This window comes from Symsagittifera roscoffensis, chromosome 2 (genome assembly GCF_963678635.1).
Source record: "Symsagittifera roscoffensis chromosome 2, txSymRosc1.1, whole genome shotgun sequence".
Taxonomy (NCBI): domain Eukaryota; kingdom Metazoa; phylum Xenacoelomorpha; order Acoela; family Convolutidae; genus Symsagittifera; species Symsagittifera roscoffensis.
This window is the reverse complement of record NC_087063.1, coordinates 70904896-70930755: the sequence shown is the minus strand read 5'-3', so window position 1 is coordinate 70930755 and position 25860 is coordinate 70904896. Positions and strand designations below refer to the sequence as shown.

The 25860-nt window shown below is 37.8% G+C and overlaps 2 protein-coding genes across 6 annotated transcripts in view; both read right to left on the bottom strand.

Moving 5' to 3' along the window:
- LOC134840433 (potassium voltage-gated channel subfamily A member 1-like) overlaps window positions 1–22460 on the bottom strand; it is a 28662-nt gene extending 6202 nt beyond the window's left edge. The window contains exons 1-4 of one of the 5 annotated variants that reach the window (XM_063856225.1): window positions 22316–22460; window positions 17296–18096; window positions 12902–14994; window positions 1458–1692 (exon numbers count right to left, since the gene is read on the bottom strand). In XM_063856225.1, coding sequence (XP_063712295.1) covers window positions 12991–14928 — 1938 coding nt within the window. In that variant the 5' untranslated portion in view covers window positions 14929–14994; window positions 17296–18096; window positions 22316–22460 and the 3' untranslated portion in view covers window positions 1458–1692; window positions 12902–12990. Of the gene's footprint in view, window positions 1–1457; window positions 1693–12403; window positions 12486–12901; window positions 14995–16533; window positions 16637–17295; window positions 18097–22315 lie in introns of those variants that run through there. The other 4 variants (XM_063856223.1, XM_063856222.1, XM_063856226.1 and 1 more) reach the window with 4 other exon arrangements.
- LOC134839128 (interferon regulatory factor 2-binding protein 1-like) lies at window positions 9460–11607 on the bottom strand. The gene has a single exon (XM_063854571.1). It carries the CDS (start codon window positions 11123–11125, stop codon window positions 9578–9580), a length of 1548 nt encoding a protein of 515 aa, XP_063710641.1. The 5' UTR covers window positions 11126–11607; the 3' UTR covers window positions 9460–9577.
- Window positions 22461–25860: the final 3400 nt, after the last annotated feature.

Sequence of the window (25860 nt, the reverse complement as noted above, 5' to 3'; positions counted from 1 at the left end):
ATAATTTGAGTCTCACGCATTAACCACTCAGCCACGCACGCTTAACCACCGACAAACACTAGTCACGAATAAAGCAGCTACCATGCTAATAAATTGCCAATACAATTCAGCAAAAGTGGCACCAAATTCAAATAGACACAATTTTGCAAGTAATAATTTGGGATATAGCAAACTGAAGGCATCCACACTAACTTTGCATGTAACAAACTGGAAAGCATAAAACCTCATTATGAATTTTTAAAAAATTGCAAGATCTATTGAGATAGAAAATTTCTGAAATCGAGTTTTTACTGTTGTTATTTTGTTTGAAACAAATAGCTTTTTTCGGCTCATTTGACGAACTTAACATGGCCAATCGAAGATTGGAAAAGAGTAATGAGCGCGTTGAAAAAATCTCAACTTTCGAATTTGAAAGAATAAAATAGATGACCTTTAAGCTCTTCGAGTTTCCAGAACGATTTCTGATTGGTGCTTTTTTGATAACATTAACCCAATTTGAGAAAACTGGATCAACAGTAAAGTTTTGATTACGCTGGAAATCTATAAAATAAATTCCACTTTCGAAACTAGAAATTGTTGGCGAATTTTTGCGCCATTTGCACGTTCGTAATTGGAGAGTGCTATTTACGTCACTTTCAGCAGATGAAATTCAATTGAGCTCAAAAAGTGCATATATTCCTAAGTGCATCATCATTTTAATACTTTTTCCTAAAAAAAACATCAGACCTATATAAGAGTCCTCACTACGTTCATTACTCTGAAAAATGAATCAACTGTGTTAACTTATCACTATTCGAATGTTAAAGCACAAGCTATCAAAAAGCTGTAAAGGTGCCCCGAAAGTGTCACCAATAATTGCGACTGAAGTTAGAAAAAAAAGAAGGTTCTTATTAATTCACTAAGCTGACGCTAGTGTAGTCAACCAATTCGATGATAAATTGTCGTAACGTGGAAATTCGACGTCAACCCCTTGGTTAAATGAAAATATGGAGCTTAAAACAATACAAAGCTAAAACAATATTATCTTGAATTTTTTTGTTTTAGCTCCCTGCAACATTGGCGAAACATAGGAGGATAGCCGGTTTAAACCGATTTTTCTTGACACTGAGACACCTGTTTGAAAATTGTTTTAATGTAGTTCGAATCACAACTGAAAGGGCTTTAATGTGATATATCACTCGACCCATTCCGATGATTATTTGTGGTACCCGATTTTGCGTGGAAAACTTAAAAAAACTGAAACTCATCCGAATACAAAGTTCCTCCCGATTTTCAATGCAATGGTCGGAACAAAATTGTTTAAAAAATCATGTGCATTTTTGAAAATTTCTGGAAAAATTCACGTGTTGTTCTGTGTTTTTGCAGATGCAAAGTTTTTTGTTTTGTAATGGGCAAAAAAGCATCATAAATTGACGCAAAATAGCTCAAAAATCAACTATAGTGCAATAATTACTCACCGAGGATGTGAGTATCTCCTCCATCTACCACCGGCGCAGGGTGCAAACCAAGAGCTTGGCTTGAAATGTACAAAGCCAATCGCGACCCACAATTTCGAAGCCCAGTGACGGCGGCAGATGTATAGAAGGTCATGTTAGAAGAATGTCAACTAAGGACTGACTGACTGGTGCGAGTGATTGACAGTTGAGCTGCCTGCAGCTGCTGCTACTTTATATCTCCACTCTCCCGCTCTTTCTAAAAAAACGCCAATGCAGTTCACGCAAAAGTTCAGGATTACATGTAATGTAGATAACTATTCTAATTTAAACAAGTTGAGAACCTTCAGTTTCAGTTTAGAAACTTATTTCTACACACCGGCGAGGTTATGTTATACTTTGCAAACAAGCAAAAACAAACAGCAAAAAAGTAAGAGATCTATTTCGCTTGAGCTTCCAAATAGCAGCTTCGACTGAGGGTAGAAAAGTAGAAAACCCCGTTTAAAATAGAGTAGTAATCCACATTAAATGCAATTCTAAGCGGCCAAAAAAAGTATATAAAAAATAAATACATTTTAAAAATTACCTTAAGATTAAAAAAAAACCTCGGGCTTTATATGTTAAAAACCGTGATTTTTCTATTTTAACATCGATTTTAAATTTAAACACCTCTGTACAACAGGATTCGAAATTAGATCTGCAGCCTTGTGTTTTCGCCACTTAGCTAATGGCATCATCATCTAGACAACAAATACACATATTGTTATACAATAGATTTACGGTCTCATAACTACAGCTTTTGCATCTCAATTAAAGACCTGCAGCTGCTTTTGAGATTTCAGAATGCGTGGTTTTGGTCTTCTAGAGAAGCCTGCTTATAAGAAAAGGAAGACATTTTCTGTAAAAATCAACTCTCTACGTGATTCTGGTTAGTATTTCTATTGCTCTCAGTAAATCAGATTATATAACATTTCATAATTTGATAAGATAGAGCATCACGCCACTTCGGATATATCACGCCATTTATAACATAATAATTTCCATCTGATTAAGCTATTTTTACAAGGGTTATTCCTAATTAAAATGACTCTTTCTATTTAGAAAACACGAAAGGTCAATTTACATAGGAGAGTTTTCATTCGTCAATCAGGAGTTCAAGATATGGATTGCTGTGTGCTTGCGAAGTCCTTATCTCAATCTGCAAATCAATTGTTTGTATTTCAAAATTCTAGTTTTGACATGACAGAATGGCAGAGTTGCAGTTGAGTCAACTTCTCGAAGGTTAGCAAACTTGTCACACATAATTGATTCATAGATATCAGGCGTAAAAAAATTAATCATGATTATTGCTGCATCTAGTCAGCTGGAATATTAAAGATACTTAGCTGAGATATTGAAAGGAACAAGCTCTGACAGCAAGCTATTCAATCCATGAAATTTGGAAACATTTTACGTTGCTTTGATAGCATAACTACGATTCAAAAAAAAATGTCCGTTAAAAGCCAAAAAACTCAGAAAAACTAAAGACCTATTCGGCGCCAATATATTCTAAATTTGAGGAGGAAGCTCAACTAAAAATGGGACGTTTTGGTCATTCTAGGGCTTCAGCGAAGCATAATCAATTCAAAAAGGCTGACCTAAAACAAAGTCGACCAAAGTTTTCAACCAACCCACAACAAAAAAAAATCTTGCGCACACCACTGTAGTACGTCCAATTCGTATTTAGATCGAAAAATGCTATTGAATTTGAAAAAGATTCACTGGGTCATATTTTGTGGCTGGCTGGTATTCGTTCAAATGTTTGGATGACGGAGCAAGACATGCATATATTAGCCATATCAAACAGAGGTTGAAAAATTCTTCTCAGATAATTCGGCCGCGTCGCGCTTTGTTCACATTAAGCTGTGCCTTTGTGGCAAGCGTGATAAAATTCAAATCAAAAAGAAATCCTCTACGCATCCTATTTCCATCTGCGTCGCCCGCCGTCGCACCTCTAGTCTTGAGAGAGAAGAGAGACAAGACAAGATCTAAAATGAGCAGAGCAGAGTATGAAAATTGGCTGCTATTGCCAGTTTCTTCTTCTAATTCTTCTGTTCTCTTCTCTTTGTCTTTGTCCCTATCGACCCCAGAGAGAAGTTGGCGGAAGCGGGGGAATGCAAACTAGCAGAGAACCAACTGAAGACTGAAGAGCACATTAAGGGCAAATGGCATACGGTTGAATTAGCCAATCATCATTCAGTATTCAAACACTGTGATAGAAAAATTGAACAGCTCAGTGAAGAGTTTTGATCTGTTTGAAGGCTTTTTTGATTGGGGGGGGGGGGGGGGATTTTCTGCAATCCGGTCATTCTGTGTGGAGTATAGTGCTTCAAATCAAGTCTGAGTTGATATGGTCTGAACTACGGGATAATGTCAGTAAAGATAAACTAACACACCAACACAACACAACATACCACAACACATAAGAGAGGTGTGTTGTGTGATGATGGCTGAGAGTGGAGATAGATGAATTCACTGGATGGCGGAGGTGCTAATCATGATGACGTCAATTTGGCAAATAAAGAGAGCAGTTCTTTGCGGCTATTTTGCTTTATTTCCTCCTCTCATCTGCCATTTCGACTCAATCCAATAAACTGTGCCAATTCAGTTTTTAACCCCACAGCAGCAGCGGCGGCGGCATAGAAACAGTCGTTGCCTTTCAGTGCCAACAATCATGCAATCTTACATTGCACACATAGTAATCTGCATGCAGCTATGGTCACAATTGCACTGCCTCGCCCCTTAGTTAATGAATATGATTGGGTACAAGTTGCTACTTCACAATCATCTACTAAATGACCTGAATGGACAGGACAGGTCATGGTAGGACAAATCGCACAGCCAACCAGTTTACTATACAGATGTGTCTGGCATGTCAGTAAAACGAAAACAGTAGTTCAACTTCAGAAAATTGGAAAACATACTTCACCAGAAGGTCTTACTCAACGGCCCAATTAGGGGGAGGGCGCTTTCTTAATTAGGATAACCAGCTTTGGCCAACGATCCTAGATTTCTCATACGTGCTCTGAACACAACTCTATATATATCAAAAGCCTCTTGTGTGTATGTTGGTGTGTTTTCGTTATCCTACTCCGTGCTAACGGCTAAATCAAAGGCACTGAATATTTGCGTAATACACATCTTTGATGCGCCAGTCATGAACAACAAATTTCAAATATCGGCAATTATTTTTAGTGGGCGAATGTGAGAAATAGGATTTAATGATTTCTACACTTGCTATGCAGATGATTAGAAGAAACATTAACAGATGAAAATTTTAGCAATAAACTGACAAAAATATGAAAGCTCAAATTTTACTTCAGCCTCCATTAGAAAACGAACGACGATTAATTGGACACCAAAAAAATAGTAATCCATGATCTTAAGTATGTGTCCTCTTGTAACACTAAAATAATATCAGCCTAAAGTTCATAGTCTGGCAAAAATATGAAAGCTCAAATTTTACTTCAGCCTCCATTAGAAAACGAACGACGATTAATTGGACACCAAAAAAATAGTAATCCATGATCTTAAGTATGTGTCCTCTTGTAACACTAAAATAATATCAGCCTAAAGTTCATAGTCTGGCAAAAATATGAAAGCTCAAATTTTACTTCAGCCTCCATTAGAAAACGAACGACGATTAATTGGACACCAAAAAAATAGTAATCCATGATCTTAAGTATGTGTCCTCTTGTAACACTAAAATAATATCAGCCTAAAGTTCATAGTCTGGCAAAAATATGAAAGCTCAAATTTTACTTCAGCCTCCATTAGAAAACGAACGACGATTAATTGGACACCAAAAAAATAGTAATCCATGATCTTAAGTATGTGTCCTCTTGTAACACTAAAATAATATCAGCCTAAAGTTCATAGTCTGGCAAAAATATGAAAGCTCAAATTTTACTTCAGCCTCCATTAGAAAACGAACGACGATTAATTGGACACCAAAAAAATAGTAATCCATGATCTTAAGTATGTGTCCTCTTGTAACACTAAAATAATATCAGCCTAAAGTTCATAGTCTGGCAAAAATATGAAAGCTCAAATTTTACTTCAGCCTCCATTAGAAAACGAACGACGATTAATTGGACACCAAAAAAATAGTAATCCATGATCTTAAGTATGTGTCCTCTTGTAACACTAAAATAATATCAGCCTAAAGTTCATAGTCTGGCAAAAATATGAAAGCTCAAATTTTACTTCAGCCTCCATTAGAAAACGAACGACGATTAATTGGACACCAAAAAAATAGTAATCCATGATCTTAAGTATGTGTCCTCTTGTAACACTAAAATAATATCAGCCTAAAGTTCATAGTCTGGCAAAAATATGAAAGCTCAAATTTTACTTCAGCCTCCATTAGAAAACGAACGACGATTAATTGGACACCAAAAAAATAGTAATCCATGATCTTAAGTATGTGTCCTCTTGTAACACTAAAATAATATCAGCCTAAAGTTCATAGTCTGGCAAAAATATGAAAGCTCAAATTTTACTTCAGCCTCCATTAGAAAACGAACGACGATTAATTGGACACCAAAAAAATAGTAATCCATGATCTTAAGTATGTGTCCTCTTGTAACACTAAAATAATATCAGCCTAAAGTTCATAGTCTGGCAAAAATATGAAAGCTCAAACTTTACTTCAGCCTCCATTAGAAAACGAACGACGATTAATTGGACACCAAAAAAATAGTAATCCATGATCTTAAGTATGTGTCCTCTTGTAACACTAAAATAATATCAGCCTAAAGTTCATAGTCTGGCAAAAATATGAAAGCTCAAATTTTACTTCAGCCTCCATTAGAAAACGAACGACGATTAATTGGACACCAAAAAAATAGTAATCCATGATCTTAAGTATGTGTCCTCTTGTAACACTAAAATAATATCAGCCTAAAGTTCATAGTTTTGCCAATACTTAATTTACCAAAAACTATTCGATACCAATTGAAGGACAGTCGGAACAATCAGGGCTTTGCCCTGATACGAGCAGTCTTGTTTTCTCGTATAACAGTATTTTCTAGAATTCTATCAAAATAATTTGAAAAATGATCAGCAAAAAACGGCATTCAGAAAAACAAAAGCCAGAAAACTGCATTACACCAACCAGCTATCCTCGTTGGAATTGCTTCAAAACATTCAAAAACAGGTTAGAAACCGAAAACTCGAGATTTAATTTTGTCCGGCCCTTTTTTAGTCAGACTAGTTCCAGCTGCAAACGAAAAAAATTTGAAGCTTTTCATTTTACATCACTAAATATACACTAAATTTTATTATTTTCGTGACTTAAATATTGATTAGAAGTAATGTTGGATGCATTTGTTAAAAAATCGCTTTACTACTGTTGACATTAAACTAAAACTTATTCATTCTCGTTTCAGTACCAACAATGAGACAAAATACGCACCACATGCATTCGATCATAAAAATGACCTCAATTGAATTGCAATATCAATTGCAAAGATGAGCAGATTACACAGGTTAAAATTTGAGTGGAAAATGTCATTTATAATTTTTAGTACTTTAAGATTTAACGTTTTTAGTTACTTTTTTAAATGCAAGATAAATATGAGCAGACTATATTTTCAAGTTTAATTGGATAATATGGAACAATCTAGAATCGAATTTTTGCGAAATTTCTCAATTGCGGTTTGTAAACCATCCAAAGAATGCATCCTAAAGCAAACTTGAAGCGTTAACTGATCCCAAAAACTATAGACCAAAAAGCTCGAGAAGCTAAATTTCACAAAGAGGTGAAGCTGTCCTTCGCAAAATTAGCGAGAAAACGACAAAAAAGCAGCTCTATAAAGTGAAATAAAAAAAAGTAGAAACACGCCTCGAATTAGTAAAACTGTTGCAACATGTCGGATTCGAAGCAAAAAACTCGGGATTTTGAGTCTCGTGTCCTTCCCTCTCAGCCATGGACGCTTAACAATCGGCAAACACTAGCCACAACTAAAGCAGAGAACAGATGCCATGAAATTTCCAATGGTAAAAGATAGTGATATTAGCAAAAGTACTGCCAAATGAGCACATTTATTTGCGAGTTAGGTTCGAAAAACAGTAGTGCCATTTTACTAAAATTTTGAAAAAGTTCGACTGGCAATGAAATATTCAAAAAAGGGCATTAACAAATTATCAACCTTTTGTGTATCATCGGTGTGCTACGTAATCTCTCCGTAGGTGTAATAGTTTTTCACAATTATCCCATCCTTGAGATTGTTATAGAAATAATTTTATTCTTTGTGTTAGAACGGCAGGGTCTTAACGACTGAAACAAACGTTTATGATAATACTGACATTAGTATGTATTGAACTCTTTTATGATTGTAACATTTTTGATAAATTAATATCAATTTGATAAAAACGGGATTGATACGTTAACTTTTTTACCCGCAGGGAAGTCTATAAATTGAAGAAAAACAAAAAAGAAACTAAAAATCATTCAAGTTGATACACTCCTCTGGCATTTTTGTTTTTTAAGAGCGTAAACGGCCTTGCGTTGCGGAAATGAAATTGAAGTGAACGTGAAAAAAACCAAGTCAACCCACTAAAGATTAAATTTTGTGTTAGCGAACTCTTATTTCTTTTTCTGGAAAAACTTAGGAGATCAATCAATCTAATCAATTACAAGGATATGATCAAAAAGAAGGATCCTACAGTAAACTAATATGAAGTATGCTCTTATGTAGTTATAAGAGCATTCAAGAAATTGTTCCTGAAAAAAGCAAACAAAAAATCATCAAGAACTCTATCAGTGAATATCACTTCGTTTTTTAAATTTTAAAATAATTCACATTGACGCTTTTCTTATAAAAACTAGCCCATTGGAGAAAACTGGATCAATTGGTATTTCTTTAAACTGCTGCGCATCAAAAAAACGCATTTTCGAAAATTCATGCCAATCACACTTGTTGGCACTGGTACTAGTTATTTGATCGCGTAACTTGCCTTCTTTCTAGCATGAATTTGTATTCTACAGAGAATTAAATAAAATGGTTCAAAATTTCAAGTAAGAACTAATAAAAAAAAATCTTAAGTGAAACTTAAGCATTGGGAAACTAATAAATAAACTAAACGTCCTAAGCCCAAAGTGTATTTCTTCTTAAGTAAAACATAGCTAACAGACAGTTGGAACAGAGCGAAGAACGCAATTAAACAGAAAAAAAATACTTATTTTTTTTGAGAAGATTCGAATTTCAAAGAAAAAAATGGCCTTACAGCTCTATAAAATTTTAATTTCAAGAAAAACTTATGATTGACACTTTTGTGACAAAATTGACCCAATTTGAAACAACTGGATCAATAGATAAAACTTTAATTCCTCTTTGAAATCAGAAAATTTAAATCCACTTTAGAAACTTTTTAATAAGCTTTCCATTTTTGCTGTTAGATAGTGCAGTTTGCCTTTCTTTTAACAAAGGAAATGAAGTAAACTTAAAGTAAAAAGTCAAACCGCGAAATATCCCGACACATAAAGAACCTCAACTACATTCATCGACTTTTAAAGACACGAAAATTAACCGATGGAAATTAGGACGAAAACCACGAATCCCCAAAAATTTAAATACTGCCTCAAATGAACTCCACCTAATTCAGACCCCATCACACCATGTATTATTTTATGACATCCAATTTAGGCCAACCAACCCTAATTTTAAAGGGGAGAGCGCGCCGAAAAAAAAACGCAAAAGTGCCCAAAAACGGATTTTATTACCTGTTTTTTTTTTCGACATTTGCCTGCGGAGCTAAATTTTTAAAATTAAAATAGGGTCTCGAGAAAATCCTAGATCCGCCCCTTGTCCTAATTACAGCAGCCTGCGCGTGACAGTAATTGCACTTAGATCTTGAAGATTTTTAAGTTGTCGTTTACGGAAAAAAGATAAGTGCAATTATCATCGAAACAAAAACTGCGAAGCAGTAACTAAGCCCAAAATATATCGGCAAAATTACCCAAGCCATATTTCCTTGAAAACAATGAAAAAGGAAATTAGATTTCAAGAGCTTCCTTAACTCTAAGTTGTTTTATTATTTTATAGTTTAAGTAGAGAATTCTTTGAGTAGAGAATGACAGAACATAAACTTTAAAATTGCTATTAGTTTTGTGCAGTTTTAGAAGCAGCTATTTTGACTGCAGTCATTTCTGATTCGAAAAAGGCCCAGGGGACGGTGGATCCCGCCACTGGGCAGTGCTCTCCGCTCGGGCAGTGGACCTCTGTTGTAGAGCCAGTGCCGGTGGGGCCATGGAACTGTTGATCGATGACCTTGCTGGTGCACTGGAAACAGAAGCGATGCTTAGTCACTGACGGACATTGTATGAAGTGACTCTCCTCAAGCACTGATTTGCAGATGAAGCAGTTGTAGCTTGCCGATGAGCTCACAGTTCCCACTGAAGGAGTGCTGTTGTTGCTGCTCACACTACAACTACTCGAAACACTCATCGTCGTCTGGATACTGTCTTTACCACAAACTGCTGTTGACGTAGATGACCTGACATTGTTTGTCAAGTCAATGGTTCCAGACGTCAATGGCGGCTTGGCTCCAACGCCCCCAGGCGACGGAGACTTCGTAACTTTTGCGTTGCTTCTTTGAATCTCAATAGTTGTTTTGGGTTTTTTGGCTGGTCGTATGCTCAAATCCATGCCGTTAGCCATCTGATGTGGTGAAGGCCTTGACTCCTGGCTTGAATCATCCACAACGGCGTTGCTTGAAGTATTTTGAAGCGAGGTTGGAAGCAGGGATGGGTTCGGCGTTTCTAGGAAAGACATCACACCTTCAGTCAAGAGCGCTGATAGAAGATTCCACGAATTGGGGTCTTCAAGATTTTTCTGATACTCTAAGAATCGTTCTGGGAACGCAACATACGCGCCTTTCACAAGGGCTTCGATATTTGGATTGTCATTAGTCATTGCACGGACAACTTCAACTAAAGAATGGAACCTCTGACCGGACGACAAAGGATACTCAACCAACACAACTAGGCCGAAACTTGAGCTGGCACTGAAGCTCAGGACTTTTGCCAGACATCGAGTTCCCGTGTTGTAGTAGCGGATCAGGAAGGGACAGCAGACGTTCAACGTGTCCTTGATGGCTTGGGCGTTATTGACAGCACGTTGTCTCAAACCAAGGCCACTACTCGTTTGTTCCTTTTTGTGCACCACTGCTGGTGGAATTTGGTTGGTTTGAAGACGCTTTCTGTTCATCAGAGCAACCGAATTGAGCAAGTCAGGCTTCGAATATGTAGAGGTGGTCGCACCGCCATTTGCGAGAGATGGTGGCCCACACGGGCTATCGATGCCGTCCAAAGATGATTCTAAGTTGGAAGGGTCTCCTCCTCCTCCTCTGCGCAACGAGTAAAGGTGGTTCTTCATGAATCGAGTGCTTTCTATGACGCTCTCGATTCGATCGGTTCCTTCGTAATTCACGCAGCCTCGACACACGGGTTCAGTGAAGTCGTAGAGCAGCGACCAGGGCATGCGAGGCAGATCACACAGGTAGCAGAAGTGTCGGTAGCTCATCAGGGGATTGGTTTGTGGCGAGGAACTCATTAGAGGGGATGTGTTTGAATCCAATACTCCGTTTGTATTCGAAATAGAATGCAATCCTCCTATGTCTCTGTGGCGAATAGAGCCGGATGGCGGCATTCCAAGTTGAAATTATAACGCAGCGTGAACAAGTTCGGCAAAACGAGAAAAAAACGACTGGCTCGAACGGAGTGGTTATTCTTATAATGAGCCAAAACACTTGACAAAATATAGAAAACTTCGAATATAGAATGTTTTTCTACCAGAAAGTGCTTCGCAAGTGCTTTTAATTTTTCGTGTTGGCACAAGCACAAAAAGCTCGAATTTTTCTTGATTACGAGAGGATTCGTAGAGAAAAAACTCACAAGTTGGCACAAATATCTACACCAGTAGTCAAGTTTCATGCTTGAGATCTGCGGCTCAGCTAAACTGTTCAAGAGACTTAAGTGTGCTAGTATCTCTCTGGCAGCAGACAAGTCATCACACAAGTCACGATAGAGCTTGGCAAGCACCGTACATAGAATAGATTAAATGTAAAAGAGAAAGACGGGGGGTATATCTCTCGATTGGCTGATTCTTGCGCGGATTGCTATAGAATTTTTAATGGCTTCTTAACTACATAAAATATCCAAGTGACACGAACAATTAATTTGAGCTTTAAAATTATAACCCCCCCCCCCCCCCCTCTTCGCATATCATAACTTAGATGCTTGCATTGCCAGCCAACCAGTCAGTAATATCACGAGAGCAACGAACAATCAAATCTTTCAAAGTTTCGGTTGAAAAATGGATGTGTTAAAACAGGCGTGCAGTAAAACTTAAATATGGCCATCTACTCGCACTATAATATAAAAGTTTTTAGTTAAGTCTTCAGAAAGAACAAAATACAAACTATCGTGCATACTCACCATTAGTTGTCATGAAAATTTACATTCCAAAATAAGTCAAATCAACAAAAGAAGCCGGTCACTTTTCAAGTAGCACAGAGTGCTCTGGCAGTTTTCAGTACGTTTTGGCTCAAAATGATTTAGATATACAAGTTGTTTACAGGAAAAAAACGTCAAGTAACCAATCTGGCGCCAATTCTTAGTCGCAATTGAAAAAATAAACGCGAATGAAAGCCACTAGACAAGTGAGAAACCAGGGTAACTTCAGGGAAACGAAGAGTTTCAAGAATTTCTCTATGATTGACGTTTTTTGATGAAACTAATTCAATTTGAGAAATGGTAATTTTCAAATTCCGTTTAACATTAAGCCAGACGCGAAATATTGAATTTGACTTTCCCGAAAAAACAGCAAGACCTAAATAAGTTTCATCACTTCGTTCCTAGACACTTAAAAAAACTTTTATAGAAACTAATTAAACTGCCGTGTTCCATTTTATAGACAAAAGTACATTACAGAAAAGTTTTTTCAGCTTCGTCGACGATCATTTCTTACGCTTTCTCCATCTTCGTTAATAGAGAGGTGTAATATGAAACTGAAACCAAATGAAATATGAAACGGAAACCAATTGAAATATGAAATGGAAAGCGAGGATACCGTGAAAACTCGCAACAAAAGACAACTCGAAAAATTTAAGGAAAGCGATAATTCCGCGCCGAGTAAAAATTCCGCACGATCTAGATCTAAGCCAAAAGAGGATTCACTCGATTTATTTAAAATGATTAATAAAAATCAAATTCATCATTTATAACGTGCATCTTTATCGTTACCTGCCAAAGTTCAAAAAAACTAAAGGTCGTGTGATTAAGATAATTCGACATTTTATGATGTTTAGTACGCTGGAAAAAAGGTGCTAAAGAAAAATACCTTATTAAAAAGTTGACACGATTTAAAATCACTGCAGTGAAATTGTATCTTTATATTGCAACAAGAAGTACAACTTCAACGTACCTTAACTGGAGCTTCCCTATTGGAAACGAAAATCGTGTGAAGGCAGCTGGCTCAAATTTCTTCAATATTGGTCCGTCTTAACCAGGATATCAAACATCAGTCTCGGTCCTAGTCGGAGGAGCTGAGGTGGCGTTAGTTATCCTCTTCCCTGCATCGCGGTCTCGGATTGCGCTGCCTGGATCGACGTTATTTGTTGCTGGCGATACTTTTGGCTGAACTAGAGACACCCTCCGCCCTAATCCCGAGATCGTAGGCGCCGCACCCGAATTCCACGACACTTTGCGACCCCCCTGGCCCGTTGAGTTCGGCAAGACTGTAGTGGAAGAAGCTCCAGGGCCAGTGCCGCTGGACACTTTGGGTGCTGTGAGATCTTTCATCGGATCTGGGAGGAAGTCCACGGATGAGCCGGCGCTGCTTTTCCTTTTGGAGCCGGGCGAGGACTGGTTTGGTTCGGATAGCAGCAAGTTAGCACCTGATTGGGAATTGACCTGTCTGAGCGACGACGGAGTCGCCTCATTGTGATATAAGTTGGGCGATAGATTTGAGTTGCGGGAACGTTCTAAAGGCATATCATATTCTGCTTGTTCTGGCGACAGAACTACATTTGGATTAGGAGGAAATTGTTGGCTAGATGGAGGCACAGTTTGCTCGCTGGATACGTGTTTGTACTGATCCGGATCTTCGTCTTCTTGCTCCCGGTGGTAGAAGTAGTTGAAATTGGACACAATCACAGGTACTGGCAGAGCTATGGTCAGCACACCAGCTATTGCACAAAGTGACCCAACCAGTTTTCCCGCAAAGGTGCGCGGCAAAATGTCTCCATACCCAACTGTGGTCATAGTTACAACTGCCCACCAAAAGGCATCCGGAATCGAACTGAAATTGGAGACATCTGAGTCCACTTCGGCAAAGTAAACTGCACTTGAAAACACAACAACGCCAATTCCCAGAAAGAAAATGAGTAAACCCAATTCCCGCATTGAGGCGCGTAATGTTCTTCCCAAAATTTGCAAACCTGTCGAATGTCGGGATAGTTTAAAAATTCTGAAGACACGCACAAGCCTGATAACTCGGATGATAGCGAGCGACATGGTTTTGCTGTTTTCCTGTTCGCTTCCCACAATTTTTGAGAAATTTTCTACGAAGTAGGGAAGGATGGCCACTAAGTCAAAGGCATTCATCAAGTCTTTGACGAAAGCCCATTTGCATGGGCTGGAACTGAATCTGCAGATGAGTTCCAAAGTGAACCAGATGACGCATATGGTCTCGATTATGAAGAAAGGGTTGTTATACTGAGCTTGTTCTTTGTAGGCTTTGAATTCAGGCATCGTTTCAAGGCAAAAAATGACAATTGATAACAGTATTATAGTTACGGATAAAATGGCCACCATTCTAGCAAGTCCGCTGCTCTCTGGATACTCGAACAGCAGCCACACTCTCTTCAGAGTCGCACTCTTAGGCATCGGCTTCTCTGTTTCATGTGTGAAGCCTTCGTCATCGCGAAACTTCATTATAGCCTCGTCTCCTAGCTCGTAGAACCTGATCTCTTCCAGAAAGATTTCCACCGGTACGTTTGCCGGTCGTTTCAAGCGACCTCCACTTTGGTAATAGTATAAAATAGCGTCAAATGAAGGTCTACTCCGGTCGAAAAAGTATTGGTTTCTGGCCGCATCAAAATACTTGCGCCTTTTGTTCCTGTTGCCCAGTAAGGTGTCCGGGTACTGTAAAAGGGTGGAGTCCTGAGTCTCAAAGATTAGGCCACTGACGTTGATGACAATGCGGTCGTGCAGTAGTAACCGTTTATCTGTGCTAGGAGTGGGGTGCGATGAGAAGTTGGGGTTGGGGGGCATGGAATTGAAGTTGTTAGTCCTAGGAGGGTCTGATGACATCATATGTGTTTCTGTGGGGTGGTTGTGGTTGGCCGCATTGGCATTCGGTGTAAGCTTGCGTCTGTGGTTGCTTTTGTATCCTCTCAAGTTACTCGGCTCGTAATAACCTGGAGCACCTGCCATGGCCACTTCCATCATGACTGCTGCTGCTGCTGCTGCCTACTAGCTAGCCCACTCACACTCTAAACAGCAGAGCAACACATTCTACAACAACAATAAGGATAGCTGGTTACTGTGCAAATACAACAGAATGCTCCGACTATAGTCATTAAAAGCTACAAGTTTTTGTTACAAATTAGTGTAGTTTTTTCTGCGTAATGTGATACAAGGATAAACGTAAATCTATATTTCGGGCATTATCGACAATCATAGTAATATAGGCAAATTGGACAACATTTTTTTGTAGATGTATGAATGCGCATCTGTAGTTATTAGCGACTTTTCCTGAAAAAAAATCAGCAAGACCTATAAAAGAGCCTTCGCTACGTTCATTACTATTAAAAATAAAAAATTCAGATTCGAAATTAGAAATCAATCACGTTTTTCGTGACCTTCAGACTTTTGCTGTTCGGTAGGGAAGTTCAACAAAAAAAGGACAACTTCAAAACGCGAAAAGCCAAATTTTACTGAAAAAAAAATCACGACCTATATAGTTTTCACTATGTTCATCGGCTCTTAAAGTTACCCGGGCAATCTAGCCCACAAAAAACAGAGAAAAAAAAGCTAGCCCAAAATCATTTTGAAACAATGTCGGAAAAACTACCAAAAGTGTATACCTTAGTCACGATTTGTATAAGTATATTGTGAGGAAAACAGACCAACTAAGTCAACTACCAGTGTTGAATTTGCAGCGAAACAAACTTTACGCAGCGGCAACAAAGACGGCAATAATTAAGCATATATCAGTTGGGCCAAAAAAATGGTGTCAAAGAACTCTCCGCTATCAAATACTTTGAAAATCAAAATTCGACCTTTTACACGTAATAAAGCAAATATTCAGAAAAAATTATATGAAAACATTGTCCACAGACAGGAACGTTAGTGAACAAAAAATCTGGTTGTTTGACGAAAAATCTTAATTTTCGAATTTTAAAGAAAAAATTATACCTTTAAAGGTCTTCAAGTTTCAAGAACAATTTATGATAAAAAAATTAATTCAATTGGAGAAAAATTGATCAATTAGTTAAGTTTTATTCTGCTGGGAAATCTGAAAATTAAAATCCACTTTCAAAACTAGAAGCCAATCATGTTTTTTGTGACTTTTATACTTTTGCTGTTCAAAAGTGGAGTTTGCCTTCATTTTAAGAAAAGAAATAAATTGAACTTAAAAGAAGTCAAAAGTCAAACCACAAAAAATCAAAATTCTAAAAACTACAAAAACCATTTCGACCTACAGAAGTGGCCTCACTACATTCATTGACATTTGAAAACTGAAAGACCAAATCGACCAAATTTCGAAAAGAAAGTATATTTAAAATACAGGCATCTGTTTTTGAACAAATTATCTAAGTAATTTTGATAAACAAGTTGATCACGCGACCTATTCTCCGATTTGATAAAACTTACTAGCCGCAAGCGTAATTAGATTGGAAATCAAGCTTTAAATGAAAGCACAAATCAAGCCACAAGGTGCGGATTTTAACCCCTGGCCAACCAAAGGGTCTTTGATACTATTTCGTGGCATCCATTTTTGGTCGACCCACATTTAAATCATTCTAAAGCGACTTCGGCAGCATTACTTACCAATCGCTCGTGTCTAAGCTCTGGTTTGGATGATATTTCTTAGATAATGAAGTTGCTTGGAGAAATGATTATGAAAAAAATTTAAATGAATGGAACATTGGCTCAATCTATGAAAAAAATGGCAAGTAAAAAAAAGAAAAAGCGCGCGTTTGAATATCACGAAGTTTAAAAATGATAATCTGGAAGAATGCGATATAAATTTTTTTTAAGTTCATTTTCAAGGTTGCGAGGAAAATAAGACTGCTGAACAAAAATGACGTACAAGACGAGGCCATAAGTCAACCAGTAATTTCTTATATGAGTTTAGACATTCTATATCTTCTGCAGTATTTTATTTGCTTGGCTAAAGCGTTGGTAAATGAAATACTTATGATAAATTATTGTTGACTTTGTAACTCGAAAAAGTGAAACTTAGGATTGTGTCACTCAAAAGAATATTTGAACTCCAGAATTAGCTCTGAAAATAAGCGCTCAAAACTGCTCGATGCTAGAATCTAATTCAAAATTCTTGAGCTTTTGTCCTGGGTAGATTACCTCCATTCGAATTTTAAGAACTTAAAAGAAATCAAGATTTCTATAAATTTTCTGAACAATGTTTCCTAAAACCGATTACAACATTCGATCTAAATATAAGGATGAGTTAAACTCAAACTCAACCTCCATTTTTTTCGCCTTCAATAAAAGACGGAAACTTACAAAACAAAAAAATATATTTAGGACAACAGTTTTAGAATGGTGAAAGGGGTATATTAAACATCAAACCTCAGAGTTTGAAGGCAGCGTGGATTCATTTTAATGGTCTCTTCAACTGTATACAAGTAATTGTTTGTAAATTAAAATGAATTCAACTGCTCTAGCTATAGGAGCTCCTGAACGCCCTTGGTATTTGGATCAAAGTCCTTCTTTTTCACTTTTCAATTTGATAGATAGAAACTGCTGCTGTGTTATGTTATGTTGTGTTTTGAAGAAGCAATTGGGCCATATAGTGACTACTGCACTTTATGACTGAGGAGGGAGCCAATCGAATTGGTCATTTAAGCACCAAATAGCGAGAGAGAGGGAGCAACAAGACGCCTTGTCAATTGCCATCTACTTCTAGTTTCCTTGCCACGGCAGCAGTGACTGAGTTAGAGATTGTTGACTAGCTCTGCTGTAGTGCTGCTGCTGAGGCTGAGGCTGGTCTCATTTGACTGCGATGGGTATGGAGAAGTCGATAAAACTCAGAAGTGACCATATTTATTTGCTTAACTCGGTGTATAAATTATTGCTTTGTGATGTGGCGTGGCATGGCGTTGGCGGACTAGAGCGGGTCTGTCCTGTCCTGTTCCTGTTGTGACGCTGATGAGGCACGCGGGTTGGTTGGTTGGTTGCTGATTGAGTTCAGTTGAAGTTGGTAAGCGATTGTTAGTTGGGGCGATGGATGAAAAGAAAAGAGAAAAGAAATGTTGAATGCGGGTTGGGTGGCTGGGGTTGGCTGCTGTATTGTGGTGTGTGCTCAGTTGAGTTGTGTGTGGTTGTTGTTGTGGTTATTGTTTGTTGTGGCTGTGATGTGATGTGGGTGAGCTAGTGGCAATAAAAGTAAAGTTGATGGGTGAATAGAGGAAAAAAGGGAGAGAGAGAGAGAGGCGCCTCAAACTAGAGAAGGGCAAAATCATATCTCAATATTATATGGCGGCGTGAACAGAAATGGGATGGAAAATTGGAGATTAAACAACTAACAGCCAACTATACTACTGCTACTGTTACACTGGTCAACTACTAGTACCCGACTGGGACTGGACTACTGGGGGCTTTGGTTGCACACATTCCATTCCATTCAATTCAATTCCTCAATTCCAGTTGTTGTCGCAGGACAAGACCGGACAGTAGTCAAAATGAAATGAACTGAAACTACTCATTTGGATATTATAATACCACCTCCTCCGCCACTGTCCTCCTATTTTTCGCCAGTTCTTTTTCAAAGTTTATTTCTCAGTGTAGAAGTCAACAAACAGTCGGCACCAACACCAAACAACACACAATCTCAATCCATCATGGCCTTTTGAAATGAGGCTAAATTACTTTTATTGTTGATTTCAAAACAACGCAACATCCGCCGGGTCAGACAGAACAAAATTATGCAAATGACAACCTGCAACTGGTATTAGTTCAACCGGAATCATTGATGATCAAAAAACATTAAAGCATTAATAGTTTTTCACAGGAAAATGTTAACTCGCCGATATGTGAAATAAATTCAACTCAATTCTAGGGTTTTTTCGAACACGGGAGCTCAAAAAAGGACAAAAAGATCAAACAAACAGTTGTAGAAGTGTCAATGAACTCAAGTAAACAGAAAAAATTGACTGATAAAACTTTCGAAAATCGAAGAAAAAAATGTACGATGATGAAGTTTCAAAAAAAATTACCACCAACACATTTTTCATAGAACTGGCACAATTAGCGGAAAACGGTGCGAGCAGAAATTGGAGACGGAAACATTGAATCTTGAAAACATTGAGTCACTTGCTGCATCCACTGCGCTATTTTGCCGGTCTGCAAATAAGCTCATGTCATTTTTAATCGCCAAACAGCTTCGGTAGGAAAACAGCTGCCTCATAATATTACACCCACAGCATTAGCTCCGCATAAGTAAATAAGTTTATAGACATATTTCGAATCAGTTGACTGGTGCAATTAGTTAAAAATAGGATCTTTTCAGTTATTCGACCCAAAACTGAAAAAACGTGCGTCAACATTTTTATTAATTAAAATAATTGTGACAAAACACAATGCAAAAAATATTCATTCGTTTTAAGTTTTTTTTTTTGAGAAATCCGCTATGAATCTGACCAAATTTGAGCAATTTCCATCTAATTTTGGTCATGTTGTCGTTGCGGAAAACGGAGAACTACAGCGATTTGAAATTTAGTTGGTTATTTGTTAAAAAACAATATTTTCTGTCATTTCTGTATTATTCGGCTAATCGAACTTTGGTATAAAAATCAATTTCCATATTTATTCTCGGTTGCTTTCTTTTGCAACCAATCAGGCTTGGGAGTTTTCATCCCAATTAATTCCGTTTTTAAACATGTCAAAAATATCTGTTTTGGGCCGTGTAACGGAAAAGATCCAAAAAAATCACAAAGCGGCAACTAAGCCGACAAAACTAGCGCCAACATCCAATTAGGGCCAACCCAGAAACAAGCTGGCTTCAAGTCAAATCATTATACTGCCACTCAGCCTCTTCAGTTTTGAGACAAGAATTATTCTTGCCTTCTAACTTCTGCAAGAAACCCTTTACCTCGGTCCTAGCAGTTAAATTAGCTAACTAAACTTTTTAATGATGAATTTGAACTGCTGCGGATTTAACGCCTCAAACTTTTCTGAATTTACAATTACATCATTTTTGTTAATTAATAACCAACTAAATTAACGGATATGTTTAAATAAAAGTCTCTCTCTTTTTCGCTCTCTGAAACTCGTACTTCGAAGCAAACAAAAGAGCAGATATTTTTTTAAAAAGAAAGTGAGCCAACTACGTGATTTGAACCGCCGACCTCTGGAATATGGAATATAAGTCTTCCTAACTGGAGTCGATTTTTACATTTGCGATCCTAGCTGCCTTAAATAGCATGATATCATCTTTTCGTAAATATCCGGCGCTCTTATAAAACGGATAAAACGCAAGCTACATTGAGTACTAAATTTGAGTACTTATTTGTGCCACTTCTGTTGGAAAAAAGTTAACAAGCATTTAACGCAACTGCTCGCTTGTGTAAAAAAGTATCAATGCACTCCATGCAACAAAAAACTGGTTGAATCTTAAAATTAAAATCAACTTAAGCAGGAATGTCGATCACGTTTTTTTCCTCATATTCAACTCAGTCACAGAAGGCCGCAACTTGCATTCCATTTCATCATCATTTAACGCCGTTTCTTATTATAATAAGAACTTAAAAGCAAATTAAACACAGGCGCGAAGCAAAGCTTCGCAACACTTGCGTACAAAAAAAAACCTGAAAACCGAACTGAAAAAAAAATTACTCGAAAGAATAACTTGAATATTTGAAAGATACAGCTACAGAAACTTCATGGTTGTATAAAAAGAAGTTCATGAATTGTCTGAAAAAGAACTGAAAATTAAATACCGAGCGTCAACAAATTTTGGGTCAAAACCTGTTTGAGCCGAAAACAAAACTGTCATGAAAAGTTTCATAAAGTTTTTACAATTTTTACGACCCATTCAATCTGAAACACACAATCATATCCGAAAATATTTGCACTCGAAATTATGCAAAATAAGTTGAATGAGCCGATACAACATAAACTGAAGCTGTTTAAACATAAAAAAAACTAGAAACTAAAAAAAAATAACCCAAAATTAGACTTTGTAAATTTAGAAACTGCTGAACTTTCCGTAAAAGTAAAAAACTGTTTAAATTGGAACAAAACAAATGCTCTAGAAAATCAGCCAATAAAAATCTTATGAGATAGAAAAAAAATGGCGTTTAAAACACGGAAAATGAACAGACAGAAACTAGGGCGAAAACCACGAACCCGAAAAAAAAATTTCAAAAAAATAATTACAACCTGAAACGGGCTTTACCTAATTATTACTCAAATTCTAGTAGTTTTATTTTAATTTTCAAGAAATTCAGCATGTCAGAAGACGAAGGAGTCCAAAAGATCAAATGATGAGTCCTGTGCCTGATAACTAGAATTGAAATTTCTAATAACTCTAGTTATTTACAGGAAAAAAAAACAGTCTAGTACCCTATTGCAATAACCTTGTTGATCGCAAGGGTAGAAAAAAACAAAGGCCAAACCCTAAAAAAAGAAGTTGAAACGAAACAAAGTTGAGCGTGAAACAACTTTTTCGTCTGGAAAAAAAAGACTTATAAATGATTTTTGAATTGGCGATACCACTAGCGATAGAAAAACGAATGAATATAATTGAAATGAAAAAAAAAAATCGAAAGCCCTCAAAAAATTGATAAAACTGCCAAAATTTATCTCGAACAAAAACACCTGCACTATAAGAAGCTTCACAAGAAGCGTTCGGAATGCATGAAAGAAGCCGAACTGCCAAAAAAATTCTTCCTATGGGAACTAAGCCGATAAAAAAGCAGAGACAAGAATCTTAAATATCCGAAAATTTTCAGTTTGCAAAACACAGGTCCCGACTGAAATCGAACTCCCGGCTACGTCGTCACAAACTTGGAAGAAAGCTGAGTCTTCCAAAAAGTCGGGCTACGGAAATTAAGCCGACAAAATAAACAGACAGACGATAGTCCGAAAAACACAACAATTCCAGCTGGCAAAAAAAAAACAGGTCCCGGCTGAATTCGAATCACAAACTTTTGCCGTCTCAAGCAGGTGCGTAACTTCAAAGCCAGAGGGTTGATTGAATATGAATTTATAATTAAACAAGTAAATTGTGTAAGATTTTCACGTGCGAATTTTGAGAACAAAGTTGTTCAAGGGGAAAAGTCTAGTACATGGTTGCAACACCCTTACTATAGAGAGTTCCAAAAAGTTGGAACACACAAAATTCATTAAAAAGAGCAAATTACCTATTTGGGAAATTTTGCATGAAAAAGCTACTTGTTCCGTCAGAAAGGATGTCTCAAGGTCGCATAAAATGCTAAGTTGCGAGCAAAAGTGCTCAAAATCGGCAAACTGCTCTTTTTATTTAGTTCAGTCTGTTCCAATTTTTGCCACTAATTATAATAGCATGGCTAAAAACTCCAAAGTTTGAGCAAAATTGCTTCTTCTTGGATCAACCAGAAAATCAACTGACCTAAATATGTCAATTAACTGCAAGTCAGCTCGAGCCCTAAAGGTGAGTATGTGCAACATTGTGTGGAAGATTCAATCGGTATGTGTTGTGGGTAATAAGATGATCAAATCCAGTCTTGACTGCAAGCATTCTACAATCTACAAATTAATCTGAAAAAAGCAATCGTGTGTTTCATCATTTAGAATGTTGAAAGTATCTGACCAGCTAAAGTTACGATACTCGCGTGTTTTTATGACGTGCAATGAACAAAAAATTTGAGAAATTCAAAAAATTGCGTTCTCCTTTTGACTTTTTTAAAGTAATTTTGGCTCTTATTCATGCCCGCCCTTTTGATAAAATTTGAAAAACGACTTTAACGTAGTCATGATTTAATAACAATTGGAATGGAAAACAAGCAACCATTTGTGAAAATCAAGACTAATTTTTGCGTGTACCGCAGGTGCAGCACCAGGCTCTACAAAAGCCTTCCAGAAACTAGCAGAGAAACTAAGCGAAAAACGGAACGAAACATACTCGGACACAATAAACTTCAAAAGAACAAAAATAAGATCTGCACTTCTGAGGAGTGCACTCCTCTGCCTCAGGGGGTGCAAAAAACTTAAAAAAATATATCTATCATAGACAATTTTATCTGTGCTATAATCGAGGAGGGTATATTTAAATTGACGGCCAGCCCAAGCACAGAAGTTTTTTTGAGCAAACTTTATAATAATATTAATAATAATAACAATTGGAATGGAAGCTTCGGTAGCGTGGACTATAACGAAAGAAATCAATACTAAGTGAGCCTTTCTCACCAGTATGACACAAACATCAATAGAATGTGCGAGGAGCTTTACGACTATTTGGAAAATTTGGTAGAATGTGCGATAGATTTGGAGAATTTGGTAGAATGTGCAATAGAATGTGCGACTATTTGGAGAATGAGCGACTATTTGGAGAATGAGCGAAAATTTGGTAGAATGTGCGACTATTTGGAGAATTTAGTAGAATGTGCAATAGAATGTGCGAGGAGCTTTACTATTTGGAAAATTTGGAAAGTTTGGTATTTCTACCACTACCCTCAAAAAATTGATAAAACTGCCAAAATTTATCTCGAACAAAAACACCTGCACTATAAGAAGCTTCACAAGAAGCGTTCGGAATGCATGAAATAAGCCGAACTGCCAAAAAAATTCTTCCTGTGGGAACTAAGCCGACAAAAAAGCAGAGACAAGAATCTTAAATATCCGAAAATTTTCAGTTTGCAAAACACAGGTCCCGACTGAAATCGAACTCCCGGCTACGTCGTCACAAACTTGGAAGAAAGCTGAGTCTTCCAAAAAGTCGGGCTACGGAAATTAAGCCGACAAAATAAACAGACGGACGATAGTCCGAAAAACACAACAATTCCAGCTGGCAAAAAAAAAACAGGTCCCGGCTGAATTCGAATCACAAACTTTGTACCAGTCGGTCATATCTGGAAGTTTGACCTTGAGGAACACGAAAATACGTGGTTTTGGAATGGAGTTTTATTTTTCAAAAATTCGAATGGAGCCTGTCATGCTCGGTTTTCTCGCGACAACTGAAAACATAAAATATAAAAAAGAACGACCGAATTGACAATTGCGGGAAAAGTGACAGAAAAACAGCGGGAAATTGCTATTCGCAATTTCTAAGATAATAGAAAAAACCACGAGAGTAGCGCTGTCCTATCTTGATATAGGAGACAGTGATTACAAAAGAAGATCGGAATCTAGCTGAACCAGAGTGAGCCTTCGGTGGAAAGGTGGACAGCCGAAGTGTCCCAATGGTCCAGAACCAAAACTCCATTCTCGAGATAAAACTTGTTCGATTAGAACTTATTGAATCAAACTTAATTCCCCGATCATTCTCAAGTTGCTCACTAATTTAGTTACCTCTAGTTCTCGAGTGTGCTGCTATGTAAGTACCTAATTTAATTTTCCCGAGTGTGTTTTACGATTGTTATGTTGAGGTAAGGCGAGTTTTAGGTTGATCCATCTGAAATGGATCAAAGTTCCACTGTCCAATAAAAAAGTAACTTAACGGATTGTTCCAACCCGGTTTTTAACGGCGTTCGTGTATTTTGGGTATTTTGAGAACTAGTTATGGGGACGTTCTTATTTTCTAGAGTGGGGGGATATTTTGGTAGTGGCCTCTAAGCTGTAACGGGTTCTAGTCTCATGTCGCAAGCGAACCGAATTGGCTCCGACCGTTTTGAGGTAGAAAAACACAAGAGATAGTGTCCCTGACTCTTGAGCCAATGGTTATAGGGCCTATTTTTCTTAAGCCTCATATGTGACCGAAGTAGGCGACTGTTACATAGTGTTTTTATGGCGCTCCTGGGTGTTTTTACGACATCAAGACTACGGAGTCGAACCCACTTGACACAGCTCCGGGCTACATGCCCATTCTAGAGTACCGGTGGTACGGTTCAGCGGGAACATGTAAGCCTTCCGGTTGTACCGTGATTGCTTTTTAAGAAAACTTGAGAAAACTTCCTGGTACGCTCTCCGAACGAGGCTTAGCTAACCGAGTAAGGGGGGAGGGGGTAACTAGGGGGACAAAAACACGAGCAAAAAGACAAAAAGCGAAACAAAAACAAGAAAAAAGTATAGAAAAAGGAACAAAAACCATAAAACAAAAATGACAGTGACTTTGATACCAGATTAGGTGGATCAAACCTTTATAATAATTAAATAGTATACCCATACTGTTTTATAAGACCGATCGTTTCGATCAATCTAGCAATCTAAACCAGTGACTTCAATAAGGTGCCCAAGTGGGGGGCGTTGTTAAGGGTTTTCAGATAGCTTGCAACCTAGACGGACTACTAGGAGACTTGACTTGAAGAGGTGACCGGCCGAGTGGGAAAGTGGTTCACAAGGACAGAGCTGGACCACTAGGAGACTTGACTGGAAGAGGTGACCAGCCAAGTGGGAAGGAGGTGTTGGTGTCAAGTGCAGTGCACGTCAAGGGGACAACCAGCACGGGATCGCAACAACAAGAGGAGGACGCACAGGGTTGTTCTCAAGTTGGACAAACGGGTATCGTTAAAATCCACATTACATTATAGGAAATAAGTGTAAAATTGGATAAGCGGAGCCCCATTGTTTTGAGGAAGTTTTTACACAAGCAGGCCTGGAAACAGGTCTATGGTTTTTTCTCGAGAGGTTTAGCACCCGGCGCTTAAGGGATTTTTCGGCTTAAGAGGGGGGCTAAAGAGGGGGGAGGTTAGAAGGGGGGCTGGTTAGGTTAAAGGTTGGTGGTTGTAAATTTTAAAAAGGGGGGACACATTAGAGTAACTAATTGTTCGGCATCGTCGATTTAGTTACATTAGAGACTTACACGCGTTGGTTATAAGAAGCGGATATCCAAATTTAACATCGAGTTAAGGTAGGTACCCTGGTCGGATCGGTAGGGGGAACGGACAAAGACAGTTTTTGTGATACCCCATAAGATCGCTAGCAGGGGGGAGGAAAACGCGTGGCAATCGGGTACAAGACATTTTTTCGGACAAAGGTTGACATCAGTCAGCTTTGAAT